The sequence below is a fragment of the Halichoeres trimaculatus genome, unplaced genomic scaffold (genome assembly GCF_033239565.1).
Source record: "Halichoeres trimaculatus isolate MK-OKI-2021-1 unplaced genomic scaffold, fHalTri1.1 fHalTri1_scaffold_9, whole genome shotgun sequence".
Lineage (NCBI taxonomy): Eukaryota > Metazoa > Chordata > Actinopteri > Labriformes > Labridae > Halichoeres > Halichoeres trimaculatus.
This window is the reverse complement of record NW_027437188.1, coordinates 35,634,614-35,653,796: the sequence shown is the minus strand read 5'-3', so window position 1 is coordinate 35,653,796 and position 19,183 is coordinate 35,634,614. Positions and strand designations below refer to the sequence as shown.

The window sequence follows — 19,183 nt, the reverse complement described above, 5'->3', positions numbered from 1 at the left end:
CCCAAAATTTTGATATTTGCAAAAACATCAAAATTGTAAGAAAATTAAAAAATAATAATAATTTCAATAATAATTATTTTAAAGCTACAAGGAGCCATTGAAAAGAGTCAAAGAGCCACATGAGGCTCTAGAGTCACAGGTTGAAGACTTGTTTTTAAGGGTTAACAAGAAACACATTAGCTCTGAGCCCAAAACATGGCTCCCCTGTGTGTGATGTTCTTGATTTGGTGGATTTTTGGGCATTGGTTGGTCAGTCGACACCACAACAGACACCAACTTTGTGAATCTCTACGGTCACTTTTTAACCACTAATTCAAAGATAATTCAATCATCACTGACAAACTATCAAAAAAATCTGACTTGAGGTGACCTATTCTGTCTGGATGCTTTTCCAGACTTCTCTTTAATCGTCACTCGAGAGCTGAAGGAGAACGCTTGAAGAAGACATATTTTAAACTCTAAAAGTTCATCTTCTCCTGAACACGGATCAAACTCCTGCTTCTCTTCTTCAGGTTGATTCCTGCTCCAATCTGTTTGCTGCTCGCTCGATAGTTCGCTCAGTAATGAACCTCCATTAAAAAGTGCCGATGCTATTACGCACAAACACGCATTCAATCAAACTCGCAAATGACTCTGCGCCAAATCGTTCTAATTATAAAACACACACGAGTACACACACTCTGTTATCAGATTTGAAACTTCTGGGCTAACTTCTCCTCCTCTTCCTCCGCCCGTCGACTGTTTATCTCCGTTTTCTGTACGCGGACCGTTATCTGTAACTGGTCGTAACTCAGACGGAGGAAAAACAGAGGAGTGGGAGGAAGTGAAGAGGAAGGAAGGGAAGGAGGAAGTCTGGGTGTTTCTCTCCTGTTTTTATGGCGACAGTAAAAGTGCAGCCAGACTCGATGCATAAATCAAGACTTTATGGATTCATTCGGCGGCCGAGGAGCAGAGGAGGGAGAGGAGGATGAATAGATGGCTGGACGGTAATGAGAGAGGGAGAGGAAATACAGAGTCGGGCCGAGGGAGAGACGGAGTGACAGGAAGGCAGAGAAGAGACAAAATGAGAAAACAAAGGAGGGATGGAGGACGGTTATTCAGGGATCCATCCTTACAGGAGGTGGATGAGCGGGGAAATGAAGGCTGATGAGTCTGAACGCTGATGGAGGGAGAGGAGATCAGTCAGTGTCTGAGCGCTCTCTGCAAACACTCAGAAAAACACACACAGAAATAATACACACACTCTGAGTGTGTAATATAAACTTGTTATTGTGACCTTGTGGGGACGTTTATGAGTTTGTAGACCAGCATTAGGGGGACAGACCATCATCCTGGGACGTTTAGGGAGTCGATCAATGAGAATACACTCTACAAATACGTGATGGATCTACTTGGTTAGAGTTTTTAGGGGCAGATTTTTGCTGGATCAGGGGCGCTGTCTCCAGCATCCAAAAGGTGATTGTTGTTTCTAACTTTCAGAAACCAAAGACGTGACATTTACACCCACTTCCTGCCGCGAAAGACGCATGAGACTTCTTAAAATCAGGACATTTCATCTGTCATGACGCCTTACGTCCCGCAGAGCACAGCGCTGTGAGCCTGTCGTGAGTCGTTCTCTTTCACTTTTTGATAAATTTGCTAAATTGTGCACAAAAAGTTTCTAGTTCATCTAAAATTTGCCCAAACTTAAAATGAAACACAGGATAGTTGTGATCTAAGGAAAACAGGAAGTGGTGAGCCTGCCTGACCCTGCTGCCTTTTCCTAACTGATAACATATACGGCTGATCAAATGGCCCTTATAGGGGCTCACACTGTAAATGACACCTTTACCCATTTAGACCAAATGCAACTTTTTCAACTTTTCACCTTTTAGATTTTTTTTAAAGACACACAAGCAATAAACTGAGCTGTGATTCGCTGAAGTACACATGGAGAAAGTAAAAAGTTTGTGTTAAGTATTTCTTTATCTTTACAATAAAGACTCTAAAGTAGATAAAATCAAAACATATAAAAAAAATCTAGTGAATAATTATCTATATAGGAAGTTTTTGTGTTGATAAAATTGAACATGTGATGTCTGTTTATTTTCAATTAGTTTGCAAATATTTAAAAAAATATATTTTTAATACAAACACAAATGCTAAATCATAACCGAGCAAAAATAATGTCAATTTTATAAAAAAGAAAAAAATTGTAAAAAAAATTTGAATTTTAAAATATTTGCAATCTTAAAAAATGAAATAAAAAAAATTGTGAAAATTTTGCCAAAATTTCTAAAAATTTGCTGGAAAAAAAAGACACACACACACACACACACACACACACACACACACACACACACACACACACAAAATAAATAAATAAATAAATAAAATAAATAAATAAAATAAATAAATAAATAAAAATAAACTCAAAATATAAACAGAATAAAATAAAAATCAATAGATAAATGTATAAAAGATTATTATTAATATATGATTTGGAAAAATTTGCAGAAATTAAAAAAAAGTTGCAGAAATTCCAATTTTGCAAAATCTTCAAATATTTGAAATATTTGTATCAAATCTTAAAAGAATAAAAATAAAAATAAAAAATAAAAAAAGTTTTTAAAAAACTTTAAAAAAAAAGAAAAAAAAAGAAAAAGAGAAATTGTGATTGACAGATGTTATGCATACTTTCTTCCTTAACATGTTAAGGCATAGTTTTATTTAGTTTCAAATATATTTAATCATGAATACCTCTGTAAGAAATATCTCTATTTTTTTATTTCAGTAATTTTTTTTTAAAGCTACAAGGAGCCACTGCAAAGGAGCCAAAGGCTCCAAAGCAGCAGGTTGAAGACCCTTGACCTTCACGCCACATCCAGCCTTAAAGGTTTATAGGAATAAATGTTTTAACAAAACCAATACAAAGAAGGTAAACTGTTCACTTTATTTTTCATGTGCTGCAAGTTTACATGTTTGAAAAAGAAGTAGGAGGAAGTAACAACTTAATGTAGCTTTAACTTTGAAAGGCAGATCTGCGTCATACCTTCCAAACACGGTTATAAATTAGATGCTTTGGAAAGTTTGCACAGACTGTGTTGATGGTTTAGAAAAGCGCTGACAAGCAAAAACTAAATGACTTAATATGACTTACTTAATTCCTTGTTTCTACGCTAGCCCAACCGAGTTTTTTTTGCAGGATGAGAGTGGTTACTATTATCCTTCATCTTCTGATAGGTAGAGTTTATATTTTACACTCTGATTTCAGGGCTGAATGATTTTCCTTCGTTTTGCTTTGGCCTCAAAATAAAAACCAAGCAGGGATCTTTATCCCTATCCTACATTTCTATATAAAAGACATTTCTCACTGATTGCAATTTAAGAAATGTAACTCTGGCTCTGTGTGACTGCCTGAAAAGTGATAAATTAACTCAATATCTAAAGTTTTTCTTGGTAAAATAGGAACACTGTCTTTTCATTTAAAGCAAAACAAACAAATAAAAAAAGCTGAATGCTAAAGTAAGCATAAAATGATCAAAATAACTAAAAAGGCTGATGTTGATAAAGTTTAATTTGAAATTATATGAATATTCTGATTTTTTTTTATCCTAATAGCCCTATTAAAGGACGATACTTTCATTGATGGACTCTGGCTGCATTAAATTTAATCTGATGGTAAAAAAAAAAGTTTTAAAATAAACCTGATCCAGTTTTTCTAAAGTAAAACTCAGTTTTTGGCTGGTAACGGTAGATTTTTAGCTGTAAGAACCTCTTCTCAGCTTATTTGTAACATATTCTTTCTCCTTCATGTGCTGCTGGAGCTCCTTTGTCTAAAAATAGGCAACACCTCCTGCTGAGATATCAAGTTCTGAGACAAACCCGGCTCCAACAGAAGGAGGAACACAGATCACAGACTCAGGAACATGTTTGATCCCGTACGATATACAGCGCTCCGAAAAATAAGTCATATATCTGTTCCCTGAAAGCAGCTTTCAGCCAATTATTCTGTGGGATTAGTGCTGGATAACAGAGTTATTCCACAGGAGGTTAACTGTTTACTCCGTTTACTCTGAGAGAAAGAGAAAGGAGGGAGGACGTGAGGAGGTCTCGAGTGTCAGGTCAGGAGGTTTAACACAAACACGCAGATGATGTTCATGTGACGCCATGTGCTGGATGTTAACGTTGACCTCAGGAGACGAGCTCAGCAGAGAAGACGACTGGAGTGAGGAGAGATGGGATGTGTGTAATGTATATTTCAGTCAGTGAATATCTATAAGTTTGACTCTGAGTTCCTTGATAAAGATGTAAAACTCACCAGACATGAACTAAAACATCATAATGAGACGATTGTCAGTTGGCGGTTGACTCCACCCACCTCCACCTCCCTGTCAGTCTGCACAGCTTTCGAACAGGAAGTCCTCCTCACAGGCTGGGCGGAGCCTTGGACTCCGAGCCACTCCCTCACGCGCCCACCGTCAAAGCTGAGCACTTCTCTGTCGTTCCCCTCAGGAGTGGACGTCACCCACTGGTCTTTGTTCAGGCGGGTCCAGCCTCCCTGAAACGCTGCCGACGAGGAAACGCTGGGATCCAGGCGGTCCTCCAATCTCTGAAAAATTAAAAAAAACTGTGTTGACCTCTTGGTTTCTGAAGAGGTGTTGTGATAACTGCGGTTCCTCCAGTGTCCACCAGAGGCTGGCTGAAAAACACCACAAACCGTATAGGCTGCTGTTGATGGTCGGCTTCAAAACTCTGCTCAGGAAACAAATGGGTGACATCACAAAAACACGCCCATGTATTATGCAGTCTGGGACCAAAGAGTATTTTTTCTCCTTTAAAAAGCTGTTTCATTCGGGCACCAGCTGAGTTTCCTTTGCTTTTGGAGAAAGCCTCAAGTGGACGATTGAGGAACTGCAATTTTATTCTTCCATTTCCACGTGTGTGCAAACCTGAAGGCTGCACATTCAGGACTGCAGTCTGATATCTGTGGTCCTGACACTGCAGCCTCTGGATCTGCAGACACCTCAATCTGCATTACTTTCATTTTTCAACTGCTAGCATGGCGGGGATTTGCTAACTCTGTCTGATTTTAGCAAGAACAACCTTTGGTACACTGGTTCACACTGGACCAGACCCCTGCTGTGGCTTTGTGACCTTAGAGGCTGTTTATACGACAACGGTTTTAGGCATATCAGCCGACCTAAAACGCAAACTTTTGAAAACCGCCTCCACAGCGGGATTTTTCTAAAACGCTGCAGACACCGTTGCCATGTTTAAAAATGCCATGTTGCTCCACTTCTGCTCTTAGTAGTTTTTAGAACTTAGGTCTGGCATGCTTACTGCAGCATTTTCAGGCCCTCTGAGTTTTCGTGTAAACACAGATTTTTTTCACTGCGTTTTAGCGTTTTCAGATGAAACGTTGTCGTGTAAAAAGGGCCTTAGCCAGACTGCTGTAGGGCTGTGTCTCACCCACTCAGGAAACAAAAGTTTAAACCCTATCGACCCCGCGATTTGATCTGTTTGTGACAGTCAGCTGTTAGCCGTAGAAAAACAGAATGTTTACATGCATCTTAAGAAATTATTTAACTTTGAGCTTAGGCAGAACAAATTGGACCATTAACATGCGTGTAAACAGTCTCAGAGGGAGCAGAATATATACACGCCTTTATAAGATCAGATAAACTTTATCATCCTGGGGGAAACTTGTCTCTTGCACGTTGATGTCTGTGAAAGAACAAAGGTTACATTGATAAAGTTTGGGTGTTTGAGTTATCCCATGAAGCCCTGTTAAGGAGAGATTATAGACTAATCTAAATCTTTTTTTAATGACACAATCACCCTGCGCCCCCCTGCCAAAACATTGCCCCCGCCCCCCACCCCTTAACATAGGGGTCTGCAACCTTTTAACACCAGCTTGGAGCCACGAAATGTACTTAATATTGGGGAAAAAAAGAAAAAGGTTGTAAAAAATAAATAGATAAAAAAAATAAAATTGAACATAGTTAAATTTATCTTACTTCTTTATTTCTAAGAAATTTTCATTTTTTTTTAATTGAAAATTTCCTTTGTTTTATAACTTTGAAAAATTTATGAAATTTTAATGGGTTGCAAATTTTTCAAAAATTCTGAAAGTTCAATAAATTTGCAAATAAAAAAAAGTAAAAACTGTGCAAAATTTTTGAAATTTCAAAAATCTGCCAAAATGTACTATATTTACAAATATAAAAAATATATGAAAAATGTACAATATTTTTAAAAATGGAATTTAAATTCTCTCCAAAAGTTAAAAAGAAAAAATTCCAAAAAATTGAAAAGTCTCCCAAAAAATTGGGATTTTTTCTAAATTAAAAAAAAAGCCAAAAAAATCACAGAAATCTAAAATAAAAAATTAAAAGCTTTCTTGCAAGATCTGATGCATATTTATTTTAACAAAATGTTCACGCATGATTTTATTTAGTGTCAGTGTCTTTAATCATTCACAACACTTGCCTTAGAGTGTGCGCCCCCTAGTTTCAAAAACTAATTTTCTCCAATACAACTTTTAAGGGAAAGGTTGATCGACTTTTACAAAAATTACATTAACCAGGTTTTTTATTTGGAATCTTTTTCAAAACCAATTCAACACTTTTTTTTTTTTTTTTTTGCCTTTTTGTCCCAGTAGAAGTGCCATAGTTTGGGCCTTTACTGGGGTTTTGATGGCTGTGCTGTAAAGATTTGTCTTTAAGTCAACTTAAGGTTTAATCTCAGCCAGTAATGCTGTAGTTTGAGCTTTACTGACAAAAAATAAGTTTAAAGTCAAGAAACTAAAACCAAAGTTGTCAAAACTGAAAAGAATCTGTGGACGGAGGAGCTGAGAAACAGTGATCAAGTGTTTGATTTCAGTGGTAAAGTTTGGCTCAGGGAGGTATTTTCAAAGAATTTGGAGCAGCAGAGTCTTTGAATTCTCTGAGCTAAACTCAAAATCTTGTAGCAGTTCAGAAAAAATCTGCAGAGACATTTTTCGAGCTGCGTTCAGAATTCATGCAGCACACGAGCACCCACAGACGAGGTCACCCGGTCGCAGATTTAATGAAGCTCAGCCACTCGCAGTCTCTGGGCAGACAGCGCCGAGCCAGGCCTGCAGGGACAGCCGGCTGGCACCGTGCCTTTATCAGAGCAATAATAAATAAGATTGTGGAAAATAAGGGAACACACACACACACACTCACACACACACACACACACTTTGATGCCTTTGTTAGGATGCTGCGGCTGTAATCAGATGCTAATTCAGTTGTACATGTGTCTCTCTGTTCATCTCTTCTCCTGTTGAGCTTCAGGGTTCACCGGCAGTGCAACAGTGTGTGGGTGTGTGAAACGGAGAGCAACACACTCAGAGGGAGGAGCTGCAGGCAGGAGGAGGAAGAGGAGGAGGAGGAGGAGGAGGAGGGAACTCAAATCACTTCAGAATTTTAATTCGTGTCCCCGTCTTATCGAAGCTCATCCTTTTCCATTTTCACCTCCTGGTATCTGCTCCTCTCCCTCTCCTCCAGCTGCTGACTCCTCCCCCAAAAACCAGGAGCCAAAGAGGAAAGTGATGAAGCTGACGGCAGACAGACAGGCCACACTGTGCAGGCGTCATCAATAAGTCAGCAGGACGAGAGGTGAAGTGTTGTAAACAGCTCATGAAGCTGACACCGAGGGAAAGAGAGTGTTTTCAGAGAGCTGGTGGATGAGAGCATCAGTGTGTGTGTGTGTGAGAGTGTGTGTGAGATAGAGACAGACTGACAGACAGATGAAGCCTGTGGGCCACTTGGCATCTGGGTCAGACTGAGACAACATGAATGATGAGCAAACAACAGAATCTAAAAAATAACTTCACTGTGAAATCTAAATTTAGTCCTCAGTCCATCTCTGCACTCGCTCCTGACATCAGTTTGATTAGACGATACGACACACTACACCCAATTTATATTTCACTAAGAAAGAATACATACATTTCTGTTTGATGACATGAAACAGTGTGGTGTGTTACAACAGGATTCATGCTTTACATACATTGTTTTACATCCCTATTCTGTGTTACATGGAAATATGTCAATGTCAGTTTTATTTACATAGCACATTTGATAGGACAAGCCAGACAAAGTGCTTTACATGAGAGAAATATAAAAGAGTAAAAGCTATAAGTAAGACAACATTAAAAGAGAAACATACAATAAAAATAACAGTAAAACAGTAAAAAAGAGAAGCTTTTAAGCTGGGTTCTCGGTACATCTAAGATCATCCGGTCTGCAGACCTCAAAGATCTGGCGGGTCGGTGCACCTTAACGAGGTCTGATAAGTAATCTGGGGCCAGCCCGTGCAAAGACTTAAAAGCAAATAAAAGAATCTTAAAATCAATCCTGAACTTGACCGGGAGCCACTGAAGTGAGGAGAGCACCGGTGATATGTGCTCCCGTTTCTTGGGAGACGAGCAGCAGCATTCTGTACAAGCTGTAGGCCGTTGATTTCTGTTTGGCTGATGCCAACATACAGCGAGTTACAGTAGTCTAGGCGAGACGAGATAAAAGCATGGATAACCTTTTCCAGGTCCGGTCTCCTAAGGTGAGGTTTGATCTTTGCTAGAAGACAAAGCTGAAGAAAGCTAGCCTTCACAACGGAGCTGACCTGCCTGTCCAGCCTTGGAGCCCCATCAACAATAACACCGAGGTTTCTGGCCTGGGAACCTATACAGGGTGCTAAGGGGCCAAGGGAGCTGGCAAGGACCAGGACGGTGTCGGGGTTACCAAAGAGGACAATCTCTGTTTTGTTTTCATTCAGTTTTAAAAAATTCAGGTCCATCCATGTTTTAATGTCCCTCATGCAACTGAACACAGCCTGGAGGGATTCCTTGGAGGGGGCTCTCAGAGGCAGGTACACCTGCACATCATCAGCAAAGCAATGGAAGGGGATGTTGTGCTTCCTAAAAATTGACCCCAGGGGTAGCATGTAAAGGGAGAACAGCAGAGGGCCTAAAACTGACCCCTGAGGGACTCCACAAGTTAGAGGGGCCACTGAGGAGGAGTACTGCCCCAATTGCACACTGAAGGATCTGTCAGCAAGGTAGGATTTAAACCATTCCTGAGCGGGGCCTTGATACATCGATTTAAATGATGTCACATCAGGCTACATTACATTAAGTTACATTAAGTTTCATTACATAAGATTAAGTAGTGTAACATTATGTTACATTACAGTATACTAAATTAAACTGAGCAAGGTTATATTATGCCAACTTTTGTTAAGTAACATTGTGTTACTTTTTTAAATCCATCCATTTTCTTCCGCTTATCCGGGGTCGGGTCGCGGGGTTAGCAGCCTAAGCAGGGAAGCCCAGACTTCCCTCTCCGTAGCTACTTCGTCCAGCTCTTCCAGGGGGATCTTGAGATGTTCCCAGGCCAGCCAAGAGATGTAGTCTCCCCAGCGTGTCCTGGGTCTGCCCCGGGGTCTCCTCCAAGCGTCCAGGAGGCATCCTCATCAGATGCCCGAGTCACCTCATCTGGCTCCTCTCAACGCAGAGGAGCAGCGGCTCTACTCCGAGCTCCTCCCGGATAGCCGAGCTTCTCACCCTATCTCTAAGGGAGAGCCCGGCCACCCTACGGAGGAAGCTCATTTCGGCCGCTTGTACCCGCGATCTTGTTCTTTCGGTCACTACCCAAAGCTCATGACCATAGGTGAGGGTGGGAACGAAGATCGACCGGTAAACAGAGAGCTTCGTCTTCCGGCTCAGCTCCCTATTCACCACGACAGACCTGTGCAGAGCCCGCATTACTGCAGACGCCGCACCAATCCGCCTGTCGATCTCTCGCTCCATCCTTCCCTCACTCGTGAACAAAACCCCGAGATACTTAAACTCCTCCACTTGAGGCAAGATCTCCTCCTCGACTCCACCCTTTTCCGGCTGAGGACCATGGACTCGGATTTGGAGGTGCTGATTCTCATCCCAGCCGCTTCACACTGGGCTGCGAACCGCTCCAGAGAGAGTTGAAGGTTGCGGCTTGATGAAGCCAACAGGACCACATCATTTGCAAAAAGCAGTGATCCAATCCTGAGGTCACCAAACCAGACCCCCTGACACCCTGGCTGCGCCTAGAAATTCTGTCCATAAAAGTTATGAACAGAATCGGTGACAAAGGGCAGCCCTGGCGGAGTCCAACCCTCACTGGAAACGAGTCCGACTTACTGCCAGAAATGCGGACCAAGCTCTGGCACCGGTCGTACAGGGAACGGACAGCGGGTAACATCATGTTACATTAAATCATAGTACAGTATGGTACATTAAGTTGTTATGTTCCAGTATGTTACATGTTACAATGGTTTATGTTTCATTAAGTTAAGTTTTGTTACATTACTGTGCATCATATTTAGTTTATTCATGCACATATTATCACAATACAAGTGCATTACAGATATATATATATATATATATATATATATATATATATATATATATATATATATATATATATATATATATATATATATATATATATATATAATTCATACTTTTCAAAAACTGGGTGCCTGAAAGGGGAACCCCAAAGAAGCTATTTAAAACTTGTAGCAAGGGGCCCAATTTACATATATTACACTTCATGATGTTACACAATGGGTCCTGTTAAGTTACAATAAGTTACATTAACTTAAAAGTACGTCACATTACATCATATGATGTGGTATGATAGGTTATGTTACATTAGATTAAGTTATGTTTTATTATGTTGTGTTTTGTTACAATGCAGCGCCTCACATCAGATTACATGATAATACATGATCGGTTATGTTATGTTGCATTAATTTATGTTACATAGGTTTATGTTTTGCCACATCAAAGTATGTCACATGACATTACATGGCATCACATTATGAGTTATATTATGTTAGATTCAGTTGTGTTGTATTATGTTTTTGTCACTTTAAAGTATATCACATCACATAACATGATGTTACATGACGAGTTCTGTTTTCACTTACAGTGATCCTCCGGGATGGAACAAGTTGGGTCCTATCACAAGGTTTAGGGCAGAAATTACCCCTACAGCAGTGATTTTGTGCAGCAGAAGCCCAGAGCGCTCACACCAAACACCCCCTCCCTGCTCCTCTGCCGGTTTCCTCTGCACTCAGACGGGGCCATATTTTACTTGACCAAAAAAAAACACAAATAAACGGACTCCCACCAAAAAACTCTGATATGGGTCTGCATTCACGCTTTATTTAGAGAATTTTCAGCGCGTTACTTTCACACAAAAACACCGCTAAATAAGGCTCTAGTTCTCATCGTGTCTCTTCGTCCTGGCAGACTACCTGCATTTGTTTATATCTGGCACGCTGCGCGCGGACTGATACACTAAGCGGCGAGCGCCTCGTAGCCAGCTGTGGCTCTGCAGTGGAGGTAGCACCGTTTTACGACACGATTGCTAGGCGCTGCCCAAGTAGCTGCCTGTTGCAGCAGCTCTCTCGTCTTTGTCCGTTTCTTGTATTTTTTTCGTCTCTTTTTCTTCATCTGTGTATTTGGAGTGGATCATCACTTTGTATGGTTCATAGTTGGTCACGGACACCAAACTTTTTGTGGCTTCAGTGATATTTTTACTACTTTTTCTCCTGTGTTTGTCTGGAGATCCTACATGTAACCATGGCTGCATTGTTTACATGTGAGCTCAGCTGTTAGCAGCCTGTAGCATGTCAATGCTAACTAGTGCAGGGCTTGATGATTTCCCTCGAGCTGAGGAGGAGGAGGTGAGGACGACGTGCTGGTTCTCAGGTGTGAGCTAAGAAGTGACGACATGGACCTGTCCTTCCATCCATTGTTATTGGGAACGTAAGATCTATCTCCAATAAGATGGACGAGCTAGCTGTGCTAACCCAGCGGCATCGTGCTGTTCAGGGATGTGGCTGACGGTGCTGACATCAGACGCCGGCGCCATGTTGGAAGAGCTTCACCTGCTGTGAGCAGACAGGATCCAGGAGACAGAGACTGAACAGACTTCTGAAGAAGCTCAGTCCTGGACCCTGTGGAGGTGGAGGCTGGCTGGGCTGGAGAGTGGTGGACGAGATGTCGTCATCTAATTTCTTATGGAGCTTTTTGCACTTTCTATACTCTTTCTTACTTTTGTTTTCTTAAATGCTGCGGTGACTCCTGAATTTCCCCTCGGGGATAAATAAAGTATTTTCTATTCTATTTACACTATAATCCTTTATGGTATCCATCTTTGCATTCCATTTTTTAACATTATGTTATGGTAGATTAAAAAAATGACACACTGAATCATATTTAATAAATAAAACGTTGGGTTGCTCTTTATGGGGATGCATTACTTGACATTTCATTAAACCATAATATGATATGTTGAGTTAATTTCAGTAATACTACTATCATATCATTTCTTTGTGTGCTGTTATTTCACATAGCATTGAGCTAGGATACATAACAAAATATGATATGTTGTTCTTTGTTTTGTTGCTTGACATAATGTTAAGATATAATAACATCCATGATGTTACACAGTTACTTTAAGATATTACATTTATTGTGATTTTTATCCATGAGGATAGGATACATTATGCTAGGTTTAATTATGTGAACAGATATGCTACACTATGATATATTGGGATGGGTTACCTTACCTAAAATGTAACGATAAAATACGCTACTTCACCTGAGAATCTGCTTCCTGGTTTGTGATGTCATTGATGATGTCAGACTGAGAGCCGAGGGAGCTGATGTAGCTCCGCCTCTTTAGTCCGTCTCTGTGACACAGACCTGAACACACAAACAGGCATCATTAACGAGGATTTAGAGTCGTTATAGATAACATGTGAAGCTCTGATAACTGAAGAAGAGTTTATTAGCCTCTGAGTCTTATCACAACATGTGGACGAGTTTGAAAATAAGCTACGGGTGCCTGCAGGTACAAACTTATAAATAAAAAACGAGGCTTCACAAGCAGAAAAACAAGTTTTAATCAGGTAACGTGGCTTCCTACCTGTGCTGATGCTGAAGTATGAAGAGTCGGCTTCATCAGGGGAAACAGAGCGTCCGATATCAACCGAGGGGTCCCACTCCAGACCCAGGTGCTCATGGGCAGGTGAGGACGGAGAGGGAGGAGGAGGAGGGACGTGAAGCGGGGAGAAATCTAGTTTTGGGTTAGCTGAAAGAGGAAAACAGCAGCTTGATCAATCCATCCCTCGTTTCTTTCATTCTAATATTTATATTTTTACCTTTCCAGGGGTTGGAGGACGCAGGGAGGTCCAGGCTGGTTTTATCAAGCGCTCCTTCTTCCTCTAAGACACTCTCTGAGGGACAACCAGAGTCTGTGGCCTGGGACAGAATCCAGTCATCCTCAAACACCTGGAGGAGGAAGAAGAGGAGGATGAGGAGGAAAGGTTCACATTTAAAGACACACATTAGCATGATTGTTTAGCTTAGCTGAGCTGCAGCCTGTGTGTATAAGTGGAGTCCTGCTCTGAGGCTAAAGTCTTTAATGGTGTTATACATCATCCAGGAGAGCTCCAGATGCCACCAACAGTTGCATAAATTTGTGCATCTCTGCTAAAAAATACCTGGAAACTCTCTGCCCCGTGTGGATTGTCTGAGCTTCCCTCTTGTAAGACTTTCTGGTGTGTGTGTGTGTGTGTGTGTGTGTGTGTGTGTGTGACTTTGTGAGTGTGTGTACCAGTCTCATGCTCAGCAGTCGAGTGTGTGTCCGCCCGATGTTGTTGTAAGCCAGGCTGCAGCCCCGCAGCAGCTCCAGCAGTCGGTTCTCGACATGCTGAGCATCACTCGGTTCGCTGCGCTGGATTAGCGCCTCGCCGCGCTGCAGCAGGGCGTTGACTCGGGCCGAGTTTGCACACACACACTGCTGGAACGACTGCAAACACACACATGCACAGAAAACAGGTCATACACAGACATAGATAAAGTTATTAAACCTTCAAACTGAAGATGGTTTATCTGAAAATTCACAAACTTCCTGCTCAATTCAACACAACTAATATTTGCAAGTGTGTTCTCAAAGTTTAACCGAAAATGTTGCTTTTAATGACCTTTGCTCCAAAAGAGATCATTGCTTTGTACAAATAAAGAAAAAGCTACAAAGGAAAAGAATGGAGGACGTTTCAGAAAGAGGAAGTTATCAACAGCTACGACAAGATTTCCCAAGAGCCAGAAGGTCAAAAACTCTTCAGTGACTGAAAAAGACCTGAAGCTCACTTTAAGGTGTCAGTTTGCACTGTAAGATGTGTACGAAATGCTAAAAAGTCGTCTTCAGTTTGCTTAAAAAGACATAAAAATAAGTCAGAGGGGTCGTAGGATTCCTTATTTTGGAGCGAGGAAACAAAGCTGGGAGTTTTAGGGGTCTCTGGGTCAGCTGGATGTCTGGAAGGGGGAAAAACACCCTGCGCGGAGCGAAGCATGGTGGTGCATCAGTGATGCTCTGCGGCTGCTTTGCTTCTTCTGGAAACCTGCAACATGTACCAGGAAGTCCTTTGAGGAAATCATATGTGAGGAGACTGAAGCTTTGGGTGATCGGAGTCCACTAACGCTCAGTCTCAGGAGAAATCCAGAAGTACTTGAAACCCCCGGAGAAAATCTGTGTCTGGATTTGAAGAAAGAAGGTGGAGACTCAAGGATATTAACGAACAGCCACGAGCTGTGGGTAGAGACTGAAAGAGGTTAAAAATCTCTGATGGCCTGGCAACACCTCAGTGTCTCCCCACATGAGCTGGCAGAAGTGGCCAGCATAGCTGCCCCTGCAGCCCAGATCTGGATAAGTAGTAAAAGATAGATGAATGTAGGATCATTGTCCACAAGGACTGGAGTTAGATCTAGAGAAACGCTGCCACAAGAGGCTCTACCAAGGACTAGAGAAGCTCGTCATGAAGGGGTGGAGTCATTTTCAGACTGAAAAAAATCAGGAAATGTTGCTTTTTTTGTAGATGCCTGGTGCTCCCAGCCAAGCGCAGCTCCAAATCACTAGCCAGACTCTTCTCCTCTGTTGTTCCCAAATGGTGAATAAATTACCTTACTCAGAGTCCCTTTCTACTTTAAAGCTATGGTCTACGATTTGGAAGCTTTGTAAATCTTAATAACACTGTTTATAGGGCTGTAATGGTCCTATGGTCCAATCTACACAATATAAAGACCAAAAAGAAGGAAAAAATCCATTCAGTATATCCACTGCAAAGATGCATTCTAGTTGACCAATCCCAACTGTGCATGGCATACACGTCCATCCAATCCCTTGTCTCCCTCGCTTCGCAACGTCATGCCCATGGTCCCACCTCGTCCTTCCCCACTACCCCTCTCACGTCAGCTAGCTGCTCAGCTACCGAAGCGTCATGGAGCCAGAGAAGACTGAAACCAGGAAGCTTTTACTGTTTCAAAGAAAAGGCTGAAGCCAGGAAGAATTATGAGCGATACAGGTGCCAACAGAGACTGAATATTGGAGAAATGTAGGACCGGTGGAAAAAGCTGCAGAGGGATTTGGGACTGAAGACTGACGCAGAGACAGCTGAGTTTCTGTTGAACAGGTAATGACTTTGTTTCCCACAGTGGGAGATGTGAGCTGAATAACTCTGGTTAGTCTGAGCCTGTACTGGCTAATGACTGAACGCTGCTGGTCGGAACGGGTCGGCTCTGTCAATAGATGTTAGCATAAGTTAGCCACACATCTTGCTCTGTCGGAGGGGGTGTGCTGTTAGGAGGCGAAGGAGGGCGATATGAGTTTTTCAAATGAGTCTCATCAGCCAAACTGGGTTTCAGATCGTAGACCATAGCTTTAAGAGTTGTCTGAAGACTCGTCTGTTCAGGGAACACTTGGGCCCTTAATCTGAAGCCCTCGACACCAGACGCAAATATTTCACACATTATTCTTTCGCTGAGCAAGATTTCAGCTTTTATTTTTTCAGACTGAGGTTGATTTTTCCAAAGTTTTGCTTACGACGAGTACACATCCGACCAATCAAAACACTTATTGTTGACAAATCACATACCAAAACACCCAACATTGATTGTGTTGGTGTCTCACCACCCGGGTCTTTACCACAAAAGACAAAAAAACTACAAAGACAAGATCACTAAGACATCGTTTGGAGGAGAATAGCTGAGTAAGTTGTTGCAGCAATTAATTAAAAAAAAAAATTTAAATCAATTAATTAAACAACAGCATTTAATGGCAGCACTTGCAGCCAAATAACTTGCAGCATTTTGTCGCACTTACTAAGTTTTTCTTCTGTCTAAATTCTTGCTTGTGTTAAAGTCGGTTTGGACTAAATCGTCTGCTAAATGAAACTGTAGAAACTTGAGAAAACTCTTGCAAACATTAGTTGTGTTGAGCTTTTTGAGCTGTTCTGTATTTTCTTTCTCTCAGACGGATGAAAGTTTGAAAATGTTGCAGTAAATTGAAAGATTTTAGTAACTTTACATGAAAACATGATGGAAATGCCCACCTGGAGTCTCCGCAGCTTTTCACAGGTGTTTCCTGTCAGGTGATCAACCTCAGTCAGACGGACGTCCAGGTCAGCCAACCAGAGAGCAAGCTCCTCCCTCTCTGCCTCAAACCCCTCCCACTCTGACACAAACAGCTGAGAGAGAAAAGATGGAGACGCCAAGTTTTTCAAACTTTTTTGTCAAATTTTCAGTTAAAATCCAAAGTTTTCAAAAGGTCAAACTCCTCTGACCTTCCTGCGTCCAATGAGAGACTCCAGTTTGGCGTTCACCTCGTCCCATCGCTGCCCGCAGCTCCTCGCTGATGCAAGAAGGCGAGCCTGCATGGCGCCATGGAAGAGCCGGGTGAGGGTTCGGTTCCTGCGGGTCAGATCATCCAGCCGGGCTAGGAGGGATCCAGCCTCAGACCGAAGCCTCTGAAGGAAACATGCAGGTTAGATTTTACAAGGAGAGAAACCTGAGGGGCCCCAGAGACCTGAGGGGCCCCCAGAGACCAGACTCTATGTGGGTCTCAAAGAGTTCACCATGAACTCCTCCTGTTGATTTCTCCTCACCTCAAACTTCCTCAGTTCCTCTTTAGCAGTGATGTAGGTGATGTGGGCGGAGCTTGGGGAACTGACAGCCTGCTCAGCCAATCGCAGCCAGGTGTCGAGGTGGGCGTGTTCCTTCATGAACTGGTGCCAGAGGACCCACCTCTGCTCCAGTCTGCAGAGACAAACAGAAACGTGACTTCAGGATCAGGACCTCAGGATCAGACCGAGACTGAAGGAGACTCACGGTCCAGACTCCTGCAGGTCCACATCCTGACTCCAGCTCCCAGCCTCCTGCTGAGGTTCCTCCAGGTCAGGGTCCAGAGGAGTCGACGTGAAACAGAAAGGAGAGTCTGACCAATCGAGAGTCAGCTCCATCTCACTCACTTCCTGTTCACACACAGCATCACTTCCTGTTGGGGAGGGGATGACATCACTGTGGGGTTCTGCAGAGGGGGGGTGGGGAGGGAGTCCAGGCATGATGACATCACGTGATCTTTACCTGCAGCAAGAAGAGAAACAGAGAAATATTGAGTTTTGAACACGGAACTGGGAAGTCAGGAGTGGGAATGACGTTCCAGTCGCCAAGTCGGAAAAAAATTCCATTCCGAACTCAGAAATTCTGACTTCTGAGTCCAAATGGAACGCAGAAAAATTATCTGACCTCAACGTTAAGATACACACACACACACACACACACACACACACACACACACACACACACACACACACACACACACACACACACACACACACACACAAACACACACACACACACACACACACACACACAAAACATCACACTACTTATACACAGCACACACACTCTGGGTTTTGATGCAGAGACAGAAAGAGACAGAGTGAGAGAAGAAAAGAAGAACAAGAACCAGAGAGGAAGAGAGAAAAAAGAAAGAGCAAAAAAGTGAGAAAAAAGGAAGCAAAAGAAGTTGGGAGAGAAAAAAAGAGAGAGAAGAAAAGGGAGACAGCAGGACAAACGTACGAAGAAAGAGAGAGAAAGAAGGAGAGAATAGAGGTAAAGGGGTAGGGAAAAGAAAAAGAGAGAAAAAAGGAGAGAATATGGGAAAGAGCAGAAAAAAAGGAAAGAAGAAAAAGAGAAAAAAGAATTTAGTTCGATATAAAAAGTGGGAGAAAGGCGAGAGAAAAGAGAAAGAAAAGGAGAGAAATTGGAGAGAAAAGAAAAATGAGAGAGAAACAGGGAGAGAAGAAAAAAGAGAATAAAGACACAATGTTGATTTAAAAAGTTCGAGAAAGGGGAGAGAAAATAAAATGAAAATAAATAAGAGAGAAAAAAGAGAGAAAAAGGGAGAGAAGAGGAAGCAAAAGAAGTTGAGAGAGAGAAAAAGAGAGAAGAGGGAGACAGAAAGATAAACATGAGAGGAAAGGAGAGAAAGAAAGCTGAGAAGGAAAGGAGATATATAAAGGAGAGAAAAAAGAGGTAAAGGAGTAGGTATAAGAAAAAGAGGGAGAAAAGGAAACAAAATAGGGAAGAGTAGAAAAGAGGGAAAGAGGAAAAAGAGAAAAAATATCAAGGTCGATATAAAAAGTGGGAGAAAGAGGAGAGAGAAGTTAAAGAAAAGGAGACAGAAACAGGGAGGGAAGAAAAGAGAATATATAAGAGAGAAAAAGAGAAAGAAGAAAAACAGAAAAGGGAGACAAAAAAGGGGGAAAGAAAATGAAGAGAAAGGGGAAGAGGGAAGAAAAAGAGATGAAGAAAAGGAAAAAGACACCTGGTGAAAGATAGAAAAAAGAAAGAGAGGAAAAGAGAAAAGGGGGAAAGAGATGTAGAAAGGAGAGAGAGCGAAATCAACGAGAGATGATGGGGAAGAAAGAAAAGATGGAGAGAAAAAAGGAAACAGTTGAGAGACGATGGGAGAAAGAATGTTTACATAGGAGCAGGAGAGAGAGAAAAGAAACAAAGAAGAGGGGAGGAAGAAAACAGAAAAGAGCAGAAAGAGAAAAAAAGGGAGAATGAACTGAGAGAAAGAGAAGAAAATGGAGAGAAGAGAGAAAAACCAGAGTGGAAGAGTGACAGGAGGAGAGATAAAAACTGAAACAGCAGACAGAGAAAACTGTCTGACACCGAGCTCCTGATTTATTCTGCAGCTCGCTCTGAGTGTGTGTGTGTGAGTGTGTGTGAGTGTGTGTGTGTGTGTAATTTTCTCCTGATTTACAGACGCAGCAGCTG

General features: G+C 41.9%; 1 protein-coding gene across 2 annotated transcripts in view; it reads right to left on the bottom strand.

Annotated features, from left to right (window-relative positions):
- LOC141798445 (uncharacterized) overlaps positions 1 to 19,183 on the bottom strand; it is a 47,317-nt gene that overhangs the window by 5,766 nt on the left and 22,368 nt on the right. For both annotated transcript variants that reach the window (XM_074680399.1, XM_074680398.1), the window contains exons 2-10: positions 17,225 to 17,479; positions 17,002 to 17,152; positions 16,681 to 16,863; positions 16,450 to 16,584; positions 13,677 to 13,871; positions 13,222 to 13,351; positions 12,987 to 13,151; positions 12,660 to 12,763; positions 4,361 to 4,591 (exon numbers count right to left, since the gene is read on the bottom strand). In XM_074680399.1, coding sequence (XP_074536500.1) covers positions 4,361 to 4,591; positions 12,660 to 12,763; positions 12,987 to 13,151; positions 13,222 to 13,351; positions 13,677 to 13,871; positions 16,450 to 16,584; positions 16,681 to 16,863; positions 17,002 to 17,152; positions 17,225 to 17,457 — 1,527 coding nt within the window. In that variant the 5' untranslated portion in view covers positions 17,458 to 17,479. The remainder of the gene's footprint in view (positions 1 to 4,360; positions 4,592 to 12,659; positions 12,764 to 12,986; positions 13,152 to 13,221; positions 13,352 to 13,676; positions 13,872 to 16,449; positions 16,585 to 16,680; positions 16,864 to 17,001; positions 17,153 to 17,224; positions 17,480 to 19,183) is intronic.